Source organism: Taudactylus pleione, unplaced genomic scaffold (assembly GCF_031769625.1).
Source record: "Taudactylus pleione unplaced genomic scaffold, aTauple2 ptg000326l, whole genome shotgun sequence".
Classification (NCBI taxonomy): Eukaryota; Metazoa; Chordata; class Amphibia; order Anura; family Myobatrachidae; genus Taudactylus; species Taudactylus pleione.
Window position 1 is genome coordinate 9,278,172 of NW_028284727.1, and position 22,845 is coordinate 9,301,016.

Sequence of the window (22,845 nt, forward strand, 5' to 3'; positions counted from 1 at the left end):
TACTAAAATAAAATTGTAAAAAAATAACGGGGGGAGCCCTGTGATAATAGCACCACTTGGAGATGTCATTATTATGGCTTTCTCCCATTACCCATTACACTGACTCCTGATCTGCTCTGACAGGCAGAGCAGAGCCGAGAGCCTGTGCCTGATATCAGTTTTGTGTGTCTTTATTAGAGATGAGTGCGGAGGGTGGAATGGTCCAGGGAGAGTTAGGTGGTGGGGCAGGAGCAGTCACTCTCTCAAGTTATTTTTTGCAAAGAATACTCTGAGAACTGTGCGGAGAGGATTCGCAGGGACAGACCTTTCTTGCAATCTCTGTCATTGCTTGTGATATTTGATACATCCTTGCGCTGTAATCAAATATTGCATTGCGATTTTGGGTGAATTTGTCACATCCCATCCGCATCTGACATGTGGCTTTTGATAAATATGCATCTAAAGCTTTAACTAAGCTAGATACATCTTCATATAGATTTATCATTCATTTTTATAATTACTGGAAATAGTTGCCCATTGCTGACTGGTATTTTACTTGTTTCAATAGAGTTATGGGATTATTTATCACTGATAGGATTATAATCTTATAATGATAAACACTAGTTGCACAGTGACCAATATCTTGCTCTGTATTCTGGATGTAATTATCTTTGTCTAGAGTTTCTTTTATTATAAGAATAAGAATACAACTGTACGGTGCCACTTCCATGTATCTGTATGTAATATGTAATTCTCAACATCTGCTCTTATGTACAGTATGGACAGCTGTAATGTATCGGTTGTCTTGCACCACTATGGTAGAATCTTGTAAAGATTGTACTGTAGGTAGTGTTGTATTTAACTTATTTTAGATTAAACAAAAATGTTTCCAGTTTTAGAAATAGAAATGTTAACGCACCTGTGGACTATGCAGTGTTGGATCATAGTGTAAATATGTATGTTTCCAGTCGCATTTTGAGCACCAAGTATAGGCTGATCATGTGTATCCTGATAATGATGATGACAGTTATGAAACTGGCATAAGGAACAATCTGTTCATAAAGCTCTAAGCTGCCACTTATTTAACTTCCATCGCCCTCTACCACCCTTTAACTCCCATGAAGGTACGTAAGGTACCCATGAACTGCTTTCTGCTATGCAGATTAGCAAAACATGGATATATAGTACCTCAACAAATGCCTTGCAATCCAGACAATTCAGTCTCGGTTGTAACAATGAGACAGCCCTCAAATCGTGACTATCTCACTGATTCAGAAATAGATGCTAAAGGCTGTGGGAATTTATGCTAATGCCAAAGGAGGCATCTATTATAAAAAGAAGCCTTCTGCCAGCAACGCAGATCGAAGTGCTGCGTCCAAAGATTAGCATCCGATCTACATCACGGCCATCAGTAGCAGCATCGGTCATCTGAGTGAGTCTAAGGTTACTCAGAATGGCAGCCTCATCTCCACTGCCAAGGTCAGTAAATCTGTGTCGGAAAACGCAATCACTGTCCTCGACTCTCCCACAAAACGGAGATGACACACCTCCATATTGGGAAGTGGTCCCAATCTCCACCCCAGGATGCCTGCATCCTTTCAATCTCGCAGATCTCAGATCTCAAACCATCGAACCATCGAACCATCGAAGATCTATGTGAACATCAGAGTTCCGTACATCCCTGAATTAGGCTGAATTAAGCCTATAGTTTTTGAATATTTTATAGTTCAATTAATTCTTTGTAAATTGTATATGTATATATTAGGGGTTTGCACTGGCCACTTTTCGTGTTTTGGATCTGGATCTTTCTTCGTGTTTTGGATCTAGATTGGTTTTGCCAAAACCACCCTTCCGTGTTTGGGTTCTGGGTTTTGTGTTTTGGAACTGTATTTTTTTTAAAATAAGCATAAAAACAGCTAAAAATCACAAAATTTGCGGGTTTTTCTGCTCCTATGCTATTATTAACCTCAATAACATTAATTTCCACTCATTTCCAGGGTATTCTGATCACCTCACACATCACAATATTGTTTTTAGTCCAAAAGGTTGCACCGAGGTAGCTGGATGACTATGCTAAGCGACACGAGTGGGCGGCACAAACACGTGGCCCATCTAGGAGTGACACTGCAGTGGCAGACAGGATGGCAGTTTGAAAAACTAGGCCCCAAACAGTACATAATGCAAAGAAAAAAAGAGGTGCAAGATGGAATTGTCCTTGGGCCCTCCCACCCACCCTTATGTTGTATAAACAGGACATGCACACTTTAACAAACCATTCATTTCAGTGCCAGGGTCTGCCACACGACTGTGGCTGAAATGATTGGTTCGTTTGTGCCCCCACAAAACAATGATTCTTCACCCTCTTCAGTGTTGTGTACATCCTCACAGAGTATTAATTCGTCCCCGCTGGAATCCACCACCACAGGTCCCTCTGTACGTTCTGGAGGCTGGCCTCCCTGGAAGAGTTGATAATTAATTTTTATGAACATCATCTTCTCCACATTTTGTGGAAGCAACCTCCTACGCCTTTCGCTGATAAGGTTCCCAGCTGCACTAAACACTCTTTCGAAGTACACACTGGAGGGGGGGGCAACTCAGGTAAAATAGAGCCAGTTTGTACAGGGGCCTCCAAATTGCCTCTTTTTACTGCCAGTACAGGTACGGACTGTCTGACATCCCTACTTGGATGCTGTCACCAATGTAATCCTCCACCATTCTGTCAGTGGTGACAGTATCATATGCAGTGACAGTAGACATGTCAGAAATAGTTGGCACGTCCTTCAGTCCGGACCAGATGTCCCAACCGGCCCTTGATTTATGACACAGGCACACGCTTGGCGCTGCTACTTAGTTGATGCACATGCGGCTACAGCGCACACAATTCACAAAACAGAAAAGAAGAATTTTTCATTTTTTTTGGAGTGCACTTTGGGGGTTACACCACTGTTTAACAGACTTATGACACAGGTGCACGCTTGGCGCTGCTCCTTTGTTGATGCACGTGCAGGTACTACACATACATTTCGCATAGAAACACAGAAAAAAAATAATTGTTTATTTTTTGTGGAGCACACTTTGGGGGTTACACCACCCTTTAACAGACAAGCCAGCTTGCCCTTTACTTATGACACAGGCGCACGCTTGGCGCTGCTCCTTTGTTGATGCACGTGGAGCCACAGTGCACACAATTCACAAACACAGAAAATTATTTTTTATTTTTGTTGGAGTGCACTTTGGGGGTTACACCACCCATTAACGGACAAGCCAGCCGGCCCTTTACTTATGGGACACAGGCGCATGCTTGGCGCTGTTCCTTTGTTGATGCACGTGCAACCACAGTGCACACAATTCACAAATACAGAAAATAATTTTTTATTTTTGTTGGAGTGCACTTTGGGGGTTACACCACCCTTTAACAGATGAGCCAGCTGGCCCTTTACTTATGACACAGGTGCACATTTGACGCTACAGTACTTTGCTGATGCACGAGCAGCTACTGTGCACACAATTCACAAACACAGAAAAAAAAAAATTTTTGGAGTGCACTTTGGGAGTTTCAGCACCCTCTGATGGACAAGCCAGCCGGCCCTTGATTTATGACACAGGCGCACGCTTGGAGCTACTTTGTTGATGCACGTGCGGCTACAGCTCAAACAATTCACAAACACAGAAAAAAATATTTTTTTATTTGTTTGGAGTGCACTTTGGGGGTTACACCACCCTTTAATAGACAAGCCACCTGGCCCTTTACTTATGACACAGGTGTACGCTAGGCGCTACTTTGTTGATGCACGTGCGGCTAGTGCGCACACAATTCACAAACACAGTAAAAAAAAGTTTTTATTTTTTTTGGAGTGCGCGTTGGGGGTTACAGCACCCTCTAACAGACAAGCCAGCTGGCCCTTGATTTTTGACACAGGCGCATGCTTGGCACTACTTTGTTGATGCATGTGCAGCTACTGCGCACACAATTCACAAACACAGTAAAAAAAAAATTTTTAGAGTGCACTTTGGGGGAGCACCCCTGATGGACAGATCACCCCCTGGACAAAGCTACAGCACCCCTTTAGGACTACAGCCTTTACAGGACACTGCACAACACAGTAGAGACAGCCCCTATAGACTTTGGAGAGGACACAGCCCCTATGGACAACTGACTGCACAACACAGATCAGCCAGCCCCTATGACAGCAGCACAACACAGCCCAGCCAGCCCCTATGGACAACAGCAGCACAACACAGCCCAGTCTGCCCCTATGGACTGAGTGGACACAGCCCCTATGGACAACAGCAGCACAACACAGCCCAGCCAGCCCTAGCTCCCAACCTCCATCTTCACTATCCACAGCCGGAGTGAGAAATGGCACCGACGCGGGGACCTTTTATAGAATCCAAAACCTGTGAAATCCGGAAGGCGGGATGATGACGTTTTGCCTCGATTTCAGTTCCAAGTCAGGCGGGAAAACCCAAGCCGAACTCGGTTCCCTACTCGGATCGGGGGGGCTCGGGGGGGTTCGGATTTCAGAAGTCCGAACCCGCTCATCTCTAGTATATATATATGTATATATGTATATATATATATATATATATATATATATATATAAATTCTTTTTTTTTCTTTTTTTTTTTTTCTTTCCAACATGTTTGATTTATTTTTTATATTTCTCAGCAACAGAGTCACATGTAACCACAGTTGAAATGTGGAGTGCGCTACTTCCATAAATGCTCCTTATAAGAAACATTGGGCCTGATTCATTACAGATCGTAACTGTGATCGCGGCTGTGATTACGCATGCAGTTTCACTGCGAAGGTATGCTAATCCATTGTGATCGCTATGCCATTGCAGCACTACACAGGGACGCCCACCTTACCTTACACACATCCGTAATGTTTAGCAAAACCATCAATAACATCGAGTACAATTGCAGCCTCACGCACACTTGCACATGCTCTGACCTAACTCAGAAATTTCTAACTTCATATAACTGATATACTATGAGCAGGTCCATCATCAGATGGGGACTGACGGGCCACAGAGAGAGGGGGCCCAGGTGGCAGCGGCAAAGAAGAACATTGGTGCTGTGGCATTTGAACTATGGAGCTGGCCGTGAGCCAATTACAGCTCGCAGAACAGCAGCCAATCAGGAGCAGCCACTCCTGATTGGCTGCCGTTCCGTGAGCTGTGTTTGGCTCATGGTTGGCTCTATAGTTCAAATGCTGCAGCGCTGAGGCTCTTTCTCCCCACCTGCCGCCCAGTGCATTATTCGCCGGTGCCACCCTGGTCCCTCTCTCAGGTATTTGTGTTGACCCTGCCTTGTGCCCCCATTTGAGTCCATCCAGCCTTCCCTGCACTAATATGAGTTTTTGGTTTTCCAACAACTAATATCCTTCCTTCCCTTCCACATTATCCACAACCCCACCCAAGTCTTCCCTATACCCCGAGGGGCACTGCCTATTTTGTCAGTACTAGGCCCCACAATTTCTGATGGCAACCCTGACAATGAGTTCTCAAGCTGCATATGGCATCGCTGTGGATAATTTATGCATGCCCATGCAACAACGTTCGAACGCACTGGCATGCCTGCATTTCGCCTACACCCCCGTTACCACCCACAAACAGCACTTCCTGTCAACCACTCTGCGATGGGTATGCGTAGTCACAGCAGTCGCAGTCCCAATCACAGTGGCTAGTTTGCACATGCGCACTGCCCCGCATACACATGGACAGATCACAACAATCACCGATTGCGTACATAATCACGGTTTTCATCGGTTGTGAATCAGGCCCATTGTCCTTTACCACGATGGTCTTTGTTTTATCTTCTGAGCATGCGCGGCGCCATCTTGTCGCTATGCATGAGTGCCACAGTGGGATACGGATATGGGTATTGTGTAAATAGCCTACATATTCTGCATGTATTCTACTGTACATACATCACTATCTTCATACATCCCCGGCCAGTGCTCCATCCAGATTACTACAGTAAGTGTATTACTGTGAGTACGGGGGTGTGACAGCGGCTGCCCGACAAAAGAGGAAATCACGATCGTCCTAAAGGTAAGTATTTACTAACCTAACCTAACCCTCCTAAACGTAATCCTCCTTAGGGGTGCCTAACCCTAACCTCCCCCCCTGTGCCTAACCCTAACCCCCCCTCTAAGTGCCTAAACCTAACCCTCCCTTCCCCGCTGCCTAAACCTAAGTCCCCCGGGGGATGCCTAACCCTAACCTCCCCCCGGGGGTGCCTAACCCTCCCTCCCCCTAGCCTAACCCTAACCTCCCGGGGGGGTGCCTAACCCTAAGTCCCCCGCGGGAGCCCTAAACCTAACCCTCCCCCCCGCTGCTGTCTGCTGCGGCGCCCGGCATCCGCTCGATCGGCATCCCGACCGAGCGGATGCCGAGCGCCGGTCTCACGACGTCGGGCCAATTGCAGGCGTCTACATTTAGACTCCTGTCATTCATCCCTAGTCAGGATAAAGCAGTCTGGAAGCTGGCGATCGGCTTTTAGACCGTCGGATTCCAGACTACATCCCGAGTACGGCTATACAAGCAACTTCTACTATACTTCAATAAACCGCACACCTGGTTAAGTACTTGGGATTTCTAGTGCATCTAGACTCTGTGGGGTTTACTATTATAACCTGCATTACACTGCTAATAGTACATACATATCAACAACCACCTTATGGTTAATGTTTCGATTTACTGGTGTGCAAGTACATACGGCATTTGTGGTGCTACAGTAGCATAATCCTAAATAAGTGTGCTGCCTTTAATTCCCAAATAAGTGTGTATAATTAGATTAATTACTAAATAAGTATACCACCTTTGATTATTTACTAAGTAAAGCTGCACTTTTCACAAGAATAACTTATTAACCCCTTTGCTGCTAGAGGTTTTTTTCTGTCCATTAGTGTTTATGGACCTTCTAACATTCCAAATAAAATGTAACCAAAATGCCCATAAAAGTGTTTTTTTCCCCTAAAAATACAAGAAGCTGAACTAAAAGCAAATGTAATTTTTCTTCTATAGACATTTAAAAATGCATTTTCATTTATTTATGATGAACTTCAGTTCAGTTGCTATTGCTTACAGAGAAAAAAAATTGTTTTGCCAAGCTAGTAAAACTGCCGATGTCCTGGAGTAAGATGTAATTCACATTATTGCAGTGCCTATATAATCTTGAAAACAAACAGGTTTTTCATATGTTGTCGACTAGATAAACACCCAAATTTTGTACATTATCCAAAAATCAGTTTATTTTAAAAATATTGGCCTAGAGAAAAAATTTAGTAGGATTGTGTCTGGAGTGCTGAGAGTGACAAGAACAGAGGCCTCAATGAATTGATTTCTTGGACCGGGAAGGAAAATATTGCTGCAAAATATTGAGATAACTTCCTTAAGGCCAAGAAAGTTCCATTACACTTGAAATTGTGCTTGCAAATGGCTGTAATAAATTAGATATTTATAATAATTGTATTAAATAATATATGATGCAAAGCACTTTAACACTGGAGTGAGTTCAAAGCAACATTTATGGACCATCTACTATACTTTACCATGTTAAACCCTTTGATATATTTGAAAGCTTCTAACAGCCATTACTTTGTTTAGTTCTTCAGAAGATTAGGAATTCAGAAATTAATACAATATTTTAGAGTTGTGGTATTAGAGATAGACAGTAATTAGATAGACAATGTCTAGATAGACACCACATGTTAGACAGGCAACAGTTATACAGGGACAAAAGGTTGACAGGGACAAAAGTCAGACACACTAAAGTTAGATATGTAAAAAGGTCGACAGGGTCAAAAGTTCGACATGAAAATGGTTGCCACTTTTATTTTTTGTTTTTTAGCCCTAATCTTCACCCTAACCCTCCCCTTGGTACCTAACCCTAACCCTCCCTCCTGGTGTCTAATCCAAACCATCTGGGTAAGTGCCTAACCCTATCGGCTATTTCACATTTGCCAGTTTTGACTGGGCGGCAAAAAGCCGCCCGATTTTTTGCCGGGTGTGAAAAATAGTGGTGGCTGAAAGCAGGTGCCTTCTTTCACATGGCACGGGCACGGCACGGTTGCCATGTTACAGCTGGGAATATCCACTGTGCAGGACGGCTGCTGTGCTGTGTCCGTCCCATCCCTGCACGCCAGTGGTGTAAAGGAAACAATTTTTCCTTTCACACACATGGGTTTGTGCCGGCCGGACTTGTGCAGCAGCAGCAAAACCGGCAAGTGTGAAATAGGCCTAACCCTCCAGTAAGTGTCTAACCCTAAACCTAACCCTAAAAAAAAAAAGGTCGACCATTTTTATGTCGACCATTTTCGTGTCGAACTTTTGAGCCTGTCGACCTTTTGTACTTGTTGATCTTTTTACATGTTTAACTTTAACTTGGCTGACTTTAGTCCCTGTCAACCTTATGTCCCTATTTAACTACTGACTGTCTAACATCTGGTGTCTATCTAGACATTTTCCACCTAATTACTGTCTATGTATAGTCCGGAGGTGGTCTCACCAATGGTGGTGATTAGGTGGTCTCACCAATCATTTGTCCCTACAGTATCTGTTACTGTTATGTCTATGCTACCTAGTGTCCTTCTTTACTGCTTTGTAACATTGTCTTCCAGCTTGTAACCCATCTAAAGTAAGGACCCCTATATCCATTGTGTTTTAAAACTATGGCCCTCATTCAGACCCACTCGCGATCGGCTGACTGCTCGCAAGTGGGTTGATGGTCTGCACTGTGCATGCGCACGACGGAGGGAGCTCCGTCATTCGCATGCGCGAGACGCGACGAGCGAAGGACTTTCCTTCGCTCGTAGCGTCTCATCAAAGGGGGCGTGCTGTCGATGTTGACTGACAGCACGCCCCCTTTGGTGGGCGTGCCGAGGGCGTGCCTGCCAGACGGAGGCGTTCCCAAGGGAATGCCTACCGTCTGAAGCCGGCCCCACTGACATCACTAGTGATGTCAGTGGGAGTGATTTTGGCTCTGATAGAGCCAAAATCACTCCTGGCCTTGCGGTTGAAAAAATGAACTGCAGGCTTTTGCTCGCAGTGGTGATGGTCGCGATGGTCAAGACCATCGCGACCATCATCCTGCACGCTCGTATATGCTGCGGATGGTGACCCACAGCTATACGAGCGTCCAGGAGGACGCTCCATATTAATGGAGGTGGGCCCTGATTCAGAGCGAGCGCTCTGGTCAGAGCGTCCGGCTCTGAATCAGGGCCTATATTCAGCTTCTGGATGTTTGTGACACAAGTGCATGATATTGGTGATGTTTTGCAATTTAAATACAGGTGCTCTAAGTTACCTAGAATATTTGTTTCCTCAATTTGAATTCTTTCTATCAGACTTTAATTCAAACTCAAGCGTTCCAATTTATTTATCAGTCTTTGTGGGATAGTGCCACAATAATAATTTCTAAATAAACCACAATACTAATATCTAAATAAGTACATATATGACTCTATTTTGATCTGTTACTTTAGTACTTTTTGACACCCCCATCCTCTCTCCACATTCCAGTGTATCATTTTGGAGTGTTCTCGTTGTTCTGTATTCCTGAGACTATGACCTCTGATGAAACCCTGATCATTCTTCTATAGTCCTCTGACAAGAAGTTTACTTAGACCGATACCATTCATTTCTTGCTGCTTGCCATGACTTCGTCCTGGACATTTTGAACCTTGTCTATGCTCTCCTGAATATGTAACTTTATTTTTTTCTCTATTTGCTCAGATGTCAGTTCTGGCCAATTATCATTTCTGTTATTGCCCTAGGGCATGGGTTTCCAACCATGGTACTCAAGGTACACTAACAGTCCAGGTTTTAAGGATAGCCATACTTGAGATATAACCATCTTTGCTCAAGCATGGATATCACTAAAACCTGTACTGTTAGTATTCCTTGAGGACACACTAACAGTACAGGTTTGAAATATTCCACTTTTATGAAGTAGGCTACACTTGCACTTTCTAGTCATCTGGGACTACTTCTGTTAATAACGCTGGTTGAATATTTTGTTTTATGGATATAATAAAACCTCCAGTTATTTTGTATGTATGCCACATGACTTCATAGACTGTTCTATTTTAGTATTGCATCCACTAGCTGCTACATCCTCTAGCTGCTGCTTAATTAGGTATTTTCCTATCTACTGTACATAATGCACAGCATTACTTATTTATTAGTCTGCTATACCCATGTCTCCCTCCACAAGAAAAAGTGAGTAGAAGTCCATGGACTGTGCACATTGAAAGTGGAAGTAAAATGTGGGTGTTATATATATATATATATATATATATATATATATATATACATACCTACTGCAAGGTAACATTAATATGGGTTTGCTAAAGATTAAGTCATGTATTATGTGAGTTACTTCTTAACCACTTACATTAAGTTACATTCTAAACGTTCCTTCTGAAGAAATTCTTACGGAGAAAGAAACGCGTTAAGGGTATCCCCGGACCAGTCTGCACACTTGCTCTCCAAACACTGCAGTAGAAGAGACCTTGTATTGCTTTTTAGTTTCAACATTCTTGCCATTCCGCTACTGGGAATTTACTGCCCGGACGTTGCAGGCTCCTAATCTGCAATACTAACTACTGCTGCTGTCTCTGGGACATGAGCTATCTGGCTGTTTACAACGGACTCTGGGCCTGACTCATCAAGGATCGCTATTCTGCTAATACACAGGCAACACAATTGCCAATATCAGCTGTGATATGCAAATGTTTGCATTCACATTGCAATCGCAGCCTAACATAAGGACGCTCATTCCCCTTATTCACATCCATATACTTTAGCAAAATAGCAAAACCATCGGTACAGTTGAGTAACATCGGACCCATACTCACACTTGCACAAGCCGTGACCTCACTCAGAAATTGCTAACAGCCATGCACGCTATGAGACCTCAGGCTGCGTAGGCTGTAGCAGTGGATAATTTATGCATGCCCAAGTAACGGCATTGAAACGCAGTGACACACCTGCGTTCACCCGACCACCCCCTGCCCCATCACCACCCAGAAATTGCACTTCCTGTCAATCACACTGCGATGGGTCTGTGTAGCCTCTGCGGTCTAAGTCCCGATTTCAGTGGACGGTTCGCGCATGTGCACTGCGATGCATGTGCAGAACGCAACAATCAGCCGACTGCATGCATATTAGCAACTGCGAACCTTGGTGAATCAGGCCCTCTGTGTCCAGTCTACCACGGACCGAGGTTCTCGCCGCTGACGGTCACATCAGGTGAGCAGTCATATCTGCAAATAGCCGGCTTATCCACTAAACGTGGATCGCTGCAGTGGCTAGATAGCAGGCTACCTTGATCTATTGAACTGTGGAGACATTAGAGGCATATTGTACAGCCGTGTGCTAGACACGCTGGAACTTTTTACTATGGAGCAGCAGGTTGTTATTTAAATAATCTCTACTGGAGACTATTATAAGGACTGGCAACGTGTGGATACTTTTTTCTAACAAGGACTTGCAAATTGATACTTAGAGGGGTATTCAATATGGGAGCATAAAGTCCATGCTGGACTTTTCGCTCCACATCGGAGATTTTCTTGGGATAAAGTATCGGGCACGCTCCCGCTTTATCCCCGTATTCAATTTAAAAGCTACGAAAATGGTACCCGGCGAAGTAGGATCGGCGAAAAAAAACGAAGTTTACCTGGAATAAATTGTAGGACCCCCTAAAGCTGTAAAAACATGGGGGATCACTATGGGAATCCCCGTTTTAGCCTGCAAATGAAAGTCGGGGTTTTAAATAGCCGCGGCAGGTGTTTTTTCCCGACATTGAAGAAGTGTTGCGGAAGAGCACTTAGGTTATTTTTTTCGTTTTTTTAAGTGGTCCCATCAAATTTGGGGTACATGAAAATGGGTACTAGCATATTTTTAAGTCCCTAAAGTCTTTATTTAAAAATTCTGCAAATATGCTGCTAATAGCCTATTCTAGAATGCACCTGCCGCATATTTGCAGAATAGCCCTGAACCTATTTCCCTATTTTTAAACACTTTTTTTCCCGTTTTTTTTTTCACCCCAAATTTCAAATAATTTTTTTGGGGTGTCCCTATTTTTTTTAAAACTGTTATTGACACAGTTTATTTTAAAATGACATTCCCAGGGATGCAGGCTATGTTTTTTAAGCCTGCACCCCTAAACCCCAATTCTGCAATTTTTTTCACCACCTAGTCAGTGGTGAAAAGTTATCCCCATTTTATTTCAAAGACTTTTCGAACCTGCAAAAAGTCTTTGAAATTGAATATGGGTATAATTGAAATCGGCGAAAATGACGATCATCGGCGATAATTTATATTATAATTGAATACCCCTAATAGGCTACTAAGTAACTAATGAACATTGCCTTGAATATTAGCCTATTATAGAGCCAATGTGTAGATATTTACAGAAGTAGCTAATGGAGTTAACATTTTATTGACACATGTAGACAGATATTCTTCCTAGTTACAGGAATTGTACAAAGGGAATATTTTATTCTATATGTGATATTTAAACTGACAACATTCTATCAGAGGGTTAGTTAATAAACCATTCTTTATATATTAAACAAAATGTATTATATCAGCAAATTGTTTGTGTGCTTTGTGTCCGATATAGGCTTATAAACGCCTTCCTTTTTCGAGTAAATACTAAACATGTCTCTTAAACATTAATTGCTTTTTAAAACATGCTAGTAGTAAAGCATTTTAGTATTATTAAATTGTTCCTTTTCATTTATACAAATAACATGTTTATCTAATTTATAATACATTATAAGTCAAGCAAGACCAATGTGACTCGTTCATACTCTATTAGATAAACTCTTATTTAATTGGGTTTCTGCAGTTTCTTGTAATTAAAGCCCAGCCACCTGCATATGACCTGCTATTGATCTACTTGTAGTTCGAGGTACGTACTTGCACGCTTAGTGCTTTCTTGACAACGTACTGGAGGTTAAACATTATGTTAGCAGACAGAGCAATCATTTCCTACATGTATAGGCAATGGGCATGATTCTGATTTGGGACTATAGCAAAAACTAGCAAGTAGTTGGCAAAACCATGTTGCACTGCAGGTGGAGCAGATGTACAGTCAGGTCCATAAATATTGGGACATTGACAGAATTTTCATATTTTGTCTTCTATTCACCACAACAATGGCTTTGAAATGAAACAAACAAGATGTGATTTAACTGCAGACTTTCAGATTTAATTTGAGTGTAATTACATCCAAATCAGGTGAACGGTGTAGGAATTACAACGTTTTCTATATGTGCCTCCCACTTTTTAAGGGGCCAAAAGTAATGGGACAAACTAAACAATACTAAATCTAACTTTCACTTTTAATACTTTGTTGCAAATCCTTTGCAGGCAATTACAGTCTGAAGTCTGGAACGCATAGACATCACCAGACGCTGGGTTTCATCCCTGGTGATGCTCTGCCAGGCCTCTACTGCAAATGTCTTCAGTTCCTGCTTGTTCTTGGGGCATTTTCCCTTCAGTTTTGTCTTCATCAAGTGAAATGCATGCTCAATCGGGTTCAGGTCAGGGGATTGACTTGGCCATTGCATAACATTCCACTTTTTAGCCTTAAAAAACTCTTTGGTTGCTTTTGCAGTATGCTTCGGGTCATTGTCCATCTGCACTGTGAAGCGCTGTCCAATGAGTTCTGAAGCATTTGACTGAATATGAGCATATAATATTGCCTGAAACACTTCAGAATTCATTCTGCTGCTTTTGTCAGCAGTCACATAATCAAAATATACAAGGGAACCAGTTCCATTGGCAGCCATACATGCCCACACCATGACACTACCACCACCATGCTTCACTGATGAGGTGGTATGTTTTGGATCATGAGCAGTTCCTTTCCTTCTCTTCTCTTCCCATCACTCTGGTACAAGTTGATCTTTGTCTCATCTGTCAATAGGATGTTATTCCAGAACTGTAATGACTTTTTTAGATGTTGTTTGGCAAACTCTAATCTGGTCTTCCTGTTTTTGTAGCTCACCAATGGTTTGCATCTTGTGGTGAACCCTCTATATTCACTCTTGTGATGTCTTCTCTTGATTGTTGACTTTGACACATACACATCTACCTCCTGGAGTGTGTTCTTGATTTGGCCAACTGTTGTGAAGGGGTTTTTCTTCACCAGGGAAATAATTATTTTGTCATCCACCACAGTTGTTTTCCGTGGTCTTCCGGGTCTTTTGGTGTTGCTGAGCTCTCCGGTGCGTTCTTTCTTTTTAAGAATGTTCCAAACAGTTGATTTGGCCACACCTAATGTTTTTGCTATCTCTCTGATGGGTTTGTTTTGATTTTTCAGCCTAATGATGGCATGCTTCACTGATAGTGACAGCTGTTTGGATCTCATATTGAGAGTTGACAGCAACTGATTCCAAATGCAAATGTCACACCTAGAATAAACTCCAGACCTTTTACCTGCTTAATTGATAATGAAATAACGAGGGAATAGCCCACACCTGTCCATGAAATAGCTTTTGAGTTGATAGTCCCATTACTTTTGGCCCCTTAAAAAGTGGGAGGCACATATTGAAACTGTTGTAATTCCTACACCGTTCACCCGATTTGGATGTAATTACCCTCAAATGAAATCTGAAAGTCTGCAGTTAAAGCACATCTTGTTTGTTTCATTTCAAAACCATTGTGGTGGTGAATAGAGGCCAAAATCTGAAAATTCTGTCAATGTCCCAATATTTATGGACCTGACTGTATATAATGTGCAGAGATTTAGATTTGAGAGAGGAGTGTCCAAACTGACATCTATATTGCAGTGTAAAAATAAAGCTGTCCAGCATTTGTGGGCTACATGCAATAGCAAACAGAATTTACCCCACAAGAAAAAAGGTATGTATTTGCAGGGCCGTAACTAGGGGTGTGCGAGTGGTGCAGCTGCACAGAGCACAGTGCCACTCACCCACAGCTCCTGCATCTGGCTAGCAGGGTGCCTGTAATGGCACCCTGCTGCCAGAATCTCTGCAGCAGTGCCACCTGGAGCGTTCTTAGGACACTCCAGATGGTCACAACGATGCCCTTACAGCACCCTGGAGCATCATGTGGATGCTCCGGACATTGCTGTAATCACCCACTCCCAGTGCAGGCACGCTCCGTCCACATGACGTCATACGGAGGCGACGTGGCCTGCACCAGGCACCAGGAGCACTAGCTACGGCGCTGTGTATTTGCACCCCTTGCATTGCTACATGGTTTGCCCAGGTGCACAGTTACCTGTTCTTTCTTGCTGTGTTTTCAACTCAAAATCAGACCCAGTGAGAAGCTGGACGAATAAAGCAGTCAAAATGGAACGGTATCAAAACACATGCAATGAAGATGGTATGGTATAGGATAACTGAATAGTACAATAATAGCTAATATTTTCCAGTATACAGTATGCAGCTTTCATGTTTGTTTGTTTATATTTTTGTACCAAAGATTTATTATGTGTCAAGCATGTAAAGCACTGCGGGATCCACTGCCTTTCATGCTACATATTTAATTATTTTTTTGTTAGATGCCTAATATAATTAAGAAAGTGGTTATGCTTGTATAATCTCACTGTATAATGAAGCAATGGGCATTAAAAAATAAAAAAGGGCCAGGAAGAAAAACCCAATGATTTAAATATTTAGGTCAAAAACATTCTCCTTATAGGGTCATTTGAAATGTATAGTAAAATTACACATTAAGATTTGTTTATAAGATACTGTGAATATGTTCTTCACTGTGTGATTAAAACTCATATATTGATAAGCAATTACTTGAATACACAAAGGTTTAATTTTTTTTAACAGGAGATAAAGTTATGACATTAAAATAACATTCAATTCTATGGCCACTTTATGCTTCGATTTTTAAGACATTTCTTTATTACAGAATATACAAAGAAATTCAGACTTTATTGACACAGTTCTAATAAGTTAAGCTGCATACACATGTAAAGATTTTCTGTCCAACCATCCAACTAGTTGATTGATTGGAATGAAAATCTGGTAACGTATGGGAGTAACTGATGATCGTGAATTTGCTCCTAAATGCCAGAAAACAGATGAAAATAGTCGTCAAACAAGTTTTTAAATGTTTGATCTAAACAATTTGTTCAAACAACAGTTTTTGTCCATTTTCCGCCGTTTGGGGCAAATTGCTGATTGTCATTTGCTTTCATACCTTACCAGATTTTCATTCCAACCAATCAACTAGTTGGATTGTTCGACAGAAAATCTTTACGTGTGTATGCAGCTTTAGACATTGAGTGGCCCAATTATGAATCTGAATCTGTATAACAGAAAGGTGAAGATGTGCAGAGACTAATGAAGTGTATCACTCATTAAATTATATGTAAACAGTGCAATATGATGGACTTTGAATGTTGTATGATTGTTGGCACTCACAGCAGTGGTGCAAGCATTAGCATTAGCTCCACTGGTTAATTGTTCAAGGGAGGCAGTTGTTAAAGTGAACACAGAGTGGATGCAGACAAAAAACTGAATCTGAATGTAAATCATGTGATCGTAAAGACCAAAATTCAAATAGGGGAGCAAAGCCAACTGCCAGTGAGTCCCAGTCGGCAATGTTTGGCAGCATTTGAAAAACAGTTGGTGTAGCTCCCCTATTTGAATTTTGGACTGTGCTGCTTCCCTACATCTGGAGCTGCCACAGGCAACAGTACATCAAATTATGGCTAATCAGAATCAGGGACAAATTTAGATGGCCTCTCAACAAACAGTATGCCGCACAGTACATTGTATGGGCTACAGAAGCAGAAGGCCTGTCCATAAGCTGCAAACAGGGAGAAACACTTGCAGTTTGCTCAGGAACACAGGAATTGGACAGTAAATGATTGGAAATGGGTTATGTGGTCTGACAAATGATGTTTTAATATTTCAATTACACCATGTAGATAGTGAGGATATGGAGGCTACAAGAGAAAAGCATGGATCCTTCTTGCATAATCAGAACTCTTTAGGCTTGTTGAGGCAACTCTGGGCCTGATTCAGAGCCAGACGCTCTTTCAGAGCGCTCGCTCTGAATCAGTGCCCGCCTATTGTATTTTTAGAGCGGCCTCCTGGCCGTTTACATAGCTGTGGGTTACCACCCACAGCTAGTGCGAGCGGCCAGGATGGCGGTCGCGATGGTCAAGACCATCGCGACCATCGGATTTGCGACGAGACCCTTGTGGTAGGGTCTCGTTACTGCAAGTCCCAGTGGACTTCTTGCTCTTCCAGAGCAAGAAGTCCACCCACTGACATCACTTGTGATGTCAGTGGGGCCGGCCCTAGAGGGTAGGCGTTCCCATGGGAACGCCTTCGTCTGGGTAGCCATGCCCCCGGCACGCCCACCAAAGGGGGCGTGCTGTCACTCAACATCGACAGCACGCCCCCTTTGTAGTGAGACCCGGAGCGACAGCTTGCCCGTCGCTATCTGGGTCTCGCGCATGCGCACGACGGAGCCGCCTCCGTCGTGCGCATGCGCACTGGGTGAACATCAGCGCTCGCGAGCAGGTCTTAATCAGGCCCTCTGTTCATTGTATTTAGGCTAATATTTGCACTGGGCGAACATTAGCGCTCGCGAGCAGGTCTTAATCAGGCCCTCTGTTCATTGTATTTAGGCTAATATTCCCCCCAAAACATACCAACAGTTAGTAGAATCCATGTCTAGAAGAATTCAGGCCATATTCAAGCCATATTAAGGGCAATAGTATACTAACACAGTACTAACCCGATGGTCACAATAATTTGGCCACTCAGTATTCATGTGAAATAGATGACTGTTATAGTTTGTAAATTTTTTAATGAAGATTATAGTGTCTTAATAGAATGATGCTCTTACCTGAAGACCTTCAATCGCTAGTCTAAGCATGCTTGGGGTCAACTTTGACGCCTGCTTGAAAGTAAAGTTGCTCCAATCTATTATTAAAACAAATCCATTGACTTGAAGTTCTGGGTCTTCTATCATAGCTTCCAGGGATAGCAGTATTGCACGTAGAATATCCACAAGGGTGTATCTAAGATAGACGAGATGCATGTTACAACAATTTACTTCATGAAATATATTGTACAGTTCTGATTCATAAAATTATGTATGAAACATTTATGTAAAAGCACATCATTCAATCTGCTATTGATTGCAAAATTTTATTGCATTTATATATATTATTAATAATTTGGAGTTGTGCCCCTGAGATTTGTCTGTTTCTGTGCCTGCAATTAGTCTCATCAGGTAGCACCTCCCATTATATATATATATAGTCAGGTTGTGCAGTCCAGAAATCTTTCCCATATACTCCATTTAATGTGCCTTATATTCACTTCTGAGGGAAAGGAGACGTCCTCATTCAGGATTAGCACCCTTCCTTATTGGTTTAAAAGCATGGAGTATGGTAATGTATATGCACACTGTATTAGGCACAATTCTAGGTAAGTCCTACAAGTTATATACTGTAGTGCAACTTTGGTTCATTTTTGGGGCGTGGGCCCCCCTGGATTGCATTGGTTGATCTGTCTCAGGGCACCACTTTATAACACATTTTCCTTTATAACACATTTTAACCCTTCACTGTGTGTTTAATATATATGTACTTCACTTTTTTATTTTCATTCTTTATATGCAGCTGCAGCTGCTCCTAACTATCTCTTTACACTGCACTTTTCTTACTATGGCGGTGCCCTGGGGTGGCTTAGCTGGGCCAGTTTTGGGGGGTCCTGCGCTCTGGATTTGAACCCTAGTATGTTAGGGACTTACCCGAAAGAGGTTACCTGGATATGGTGGGTAGGCCCATAACCTTGGCCATGATTATGCTAAAAACCTCTATTGATTGCAAAATTTTATTGCATTTATATATATTATTAATAATTTGGAGTTGTGCACCTGAGATTTGTCTGTTTCTGTGCCTGCAATTAGTCTCATCAGGTAGCACCTCCCATCATATATATAGTCAGGTTGTGCAGTCCAGAAATCTTTCCCATATAATCTGTTAAAGTAGTAAGGTCCTCCCACCTGGATCACTATAATACTTTAACTGGTAGAGGGAGAAATGGGAAATACTGTAGATATATCTCCTCGCATTCACTTTTATTTCAAGCCCCCCTCCATTTCCATGGCAATTATACACACTGCTTTCACTCTTTTTTTTACATGCACAGTTTATAATGATAGTAAATGCCACTGCACAGTAACTTCAAGTGAAACCTTTAAAATAAAATAAAAGGACAAACGTGTGACACCAGGAAAATGTAATTAGACCTATTAGCAAAATGCATCCTGATTTTATGCAACGGTGCACATTTTAGTAATAATTATAGATCCACTTTTGCCACCTGATACTATTATATATATATCCAAAATATGAAGGTTCCGCGTGTTCCAGCATGTGCTGGGCTGCTGTGAGGTAAAAGGAAGGGCGGGGGGGGGGCAGCGCCAGACCCGGGCCCGCACCAGGCCCATCCAGCAAGCCCGGGTACGGGTAATTTGTACCCTCTCCCCCCACCCTCTCTGCACCCCTGAGTATGACTATAACACAGCTCCTGCACTGCTCCATCCTCCCGCATACAAACTCTCTTCCTATGAGCTATATATCAGTAATATATATATTTTTTAATTACAGTGTGCTTCAGGTTAAATCACCGTGATAGTGAACAGAGCTTAATCGGGATAGCTCACGTGTACACCACTAGCACTGTGTGTAGGCAGACCTTAAACCTAAAACAATATTATTTTTATATGAGTGATATTGTCTTGCCTTTCCTTGAATGTCAGACAGTTCTGGTTAATAATAAATGTATTCAGAAACTATCCACAGCAGGCTGCCATAATTCTGGGAATTAATGCCCTATGTTCCTAGATCAATAAATAAACTGTTATATTAGTAGCAATATACTGCTACAGGATATAATTTTATTTTCATTGTCGGCGTCGCTATAATACATATTAGTCATCTACAAAATCAGAGCAAAGCATAATGAAATATTTAGCTTATGGTAAAAAAAAGGAACAGCACCACCCATTTTCAGAGACATTATCATTATAATTGATACTTGTCATATCATCCCTTTGTGCAGCCCGTGGGTGGATACAATATTCATTTCTAGCTATTCCTTCCATTCACAATGTACATCCTACCCTATCTTTTTTAGTTTAACTGTCAAAAACAGTGGTCAGGAGTGTGGACAATCACATAAATGATTAAGGGGGTCTATGTACTAAGCCTGGGAGATAGATAGAGTGGATGGTGAAAAAGTAACAACCAATCAGTTCTCAACTGTCACTTTACAGGCTGTGTTTGAAAAACAAATCCTGATTGGTTGGTAGTTTTACTTTATCTCTCTCCAAGTCTTAACACATAGACCACTAATGTGAATACAGAGGATCTCCTGTTTACTGGGAAGGTGTATACATTGTCATCTTTGTATTAATACTGATTTGTCTCCAAAATCTGGTATATTGCTATTTTTATAAAGAATGAGCAGTAAGATTCATTGCAAGCATCAAATCAAGAAATGCCTTTGTGAGTTGTTGATGAAAAGAAATACCTGAATCTTCATTGGAATGATAAAAGACTGCTCAATATCCTAATTGTGAAAGCGCTGTACCACATTTTTGTTATTGTCTCTAGGCCACAAATTTATGCCTACACTCAGGCCGCATTATTGCAGCCTCCTATAGAATTGAGGCCCTAGATCTCTACATCTATAATATTAGAAATATTAATGCAATATCAAGCTTTTCATGAAAGCAGACCTTGAAAAGAAACAATGTATTTATGTAATCTATAACATAGTTGCCTACCCTCCTGCATCCTACAGGAGAGTCCCATTTCAAGCTCTAATCTGCCGATGCCCTGAATTTTATATCAAAACTCCTGAGCTCTTTGGATTCTCCTCTGCAGAGGAGTTTCTGGACATGGACAGTGATTTAACACTGTCAACTCTCAGCAACTCCTTGTTGGACCCCTGGCTATAGAGAATGCAGTTCGTCAGACCCATGTTATCAGTGTCTTCTTATCTCAGCATCTGCTCCTATTGCTAGTGTGAGCTGTGGCTGAGAGTAAGAATTTTTTTATTAGTAATGTTTAGTTGCATATACAAAAAGGACAATACAAAAAAAGTAATAAAACCTGTTTTTTACCAAGAGATGATCAGTAAAGTAAGTCTGTAATATCTTATCATATGTATTATAATTGTAAAGTGAGTGGAATATGCTGCACTATACAAGTAACTGTGAATAAATAATAATAAATATGTGGCAAACCAACAGTAATTAGGTGAAATATAGTTTCAAGTAATAGAATATCTAAAATGGAACATGAAAATAATGGCTACTTTGCTAAGCTTGATCTAAAGGTAAGCATATTTTATGTAGCTCCCTGTAGATTGTAAGCTTGCGAGCAGGGCCCTCTTATCTCTATGTCTGTCTGTTACCCAGTTTTGTTCTATTAATGTCGTTCCAATTGTAAAGAGCAATGGAATATGCTGTGCTATATAAGAAACTGTTAATGAATAAATAAATAAATGTAGCTGGTTAATACAGCAGCCTGTGGTGCACTAAAACCAGCCTGTTTAAATACTGTCAGGATCCCAAACACAATTCCTCATAGCAACATATTATAAGTCGACCCAGCAAGAAAAATATGCTCAGGGATGAATTCGCACAAGATTAAATATAGGCATCACATTGATCATGTATTGTGCTGAGAGAGAAGGAAAGAAATATCACAGCGCATAGTTGCATACAAGAAATTGAGTATTGTTAGTATCAGCACTTGCAAGATTTCCCAAAATATATTGCTACTAATGTTATATAGAAATATCTTGCGCATAGCATTTAAGCACAGATACAGTATGCCCATATGTGGGGCTAGACATGCCCTTAGGGTGGAGCATAACACCCCTCAACTGGACATTGCGCATTCTACTAACAGCTAAAATGCCATTGAAACTAGTTTTAAAAATTTGGCAATTATGACCTATAATACCAAAATACAAACATTAGGGGGCTGATATCATACACACTTACTATTGTGGAAACACTACTTCATGAAATGACAGCATACAAGTAGCAAAATGAGAAGTTGACTTCATTCACTTTTAAAGCTGTTAAGAACTTTAATGTCCTTAAAAATACCATGAATTGGGGATGGCATGGAGCAACATTGTGTAAGATGTCTTCTTCCAGCTTCCTGACCTAATCCTGCTGCACAACCTGGAGGTTCCGGGGTTTTCACTCTGGTGACACCTCTCTGATCCCCTGCCTAGATCCTTTCTGATTGTCTTCTCTGCTGCCACCCATACTTATCTGACTGTGGTTCCTGTTGTGGTTTCCAGGGGTTCCTGGCTGATAGGTTCTGTGTGGTTGTATTCAGCCACTGGTGTCCAAGCTGGCTGGTGGTGACTCCTTCCTTCTTTTGTGTCTTGAGCAGTGCACCAGCATCTATGAACCAGTGTGTAGCTGTGGCTGCCATCTTGTGTAATGCTGCCTGACTGCTATTCCACTGCTGCTCTTCTGGTAGGACTGCCTGTGAGGTCTACGACTTTCCCCATGCCATTCCCTCCCCTGGCTAAGGGAAGCCACCTAACTGCTTATTACTCTGTCTAGGGGTCTGCTTCCTCAGTCCTAAGCTCCATCATCCACAGAGTGACTATCCACAATTGCAGATTTAAGTCTTATGATCAAGTGAAGGTGGAGTTTGGTCTCCCTAACTCTGTCTTTTTCAGATATCTTCAGTACCATCATGCTGTGCATTCCCAGTTGGATAATTTTTCTCCTTTGGTCTCCCCTTTCCCACTCCCCTTCTCATGTTGGGTCCCATTAAAGTCATCGCTTTCCTATATTGTGA

General features: G+C 41.9%; 1 protein-coding gene across 1 annotated transcript in view; it reads right to left on the bottom strand.

The window, feature by feature from the left end:
* The window catches only part of CLVS2 (clavesin 2), a 100,343-nt gene that overhangs the window by 52,380 nt on the left and 25,118 nt on the right, over positions 1-22,845 (bottom strand). The window contains exon 2 of the mRNA XM_088443071.1: positions 17,844-18,018. Within this exon, the coding sequence (XP_088299197.1) occupies positions 17,844-18,018 (175 nt within the window). The remainder of the gene's footprint in view (positions 1-17,843; positions 18,019-22,845) is intronic.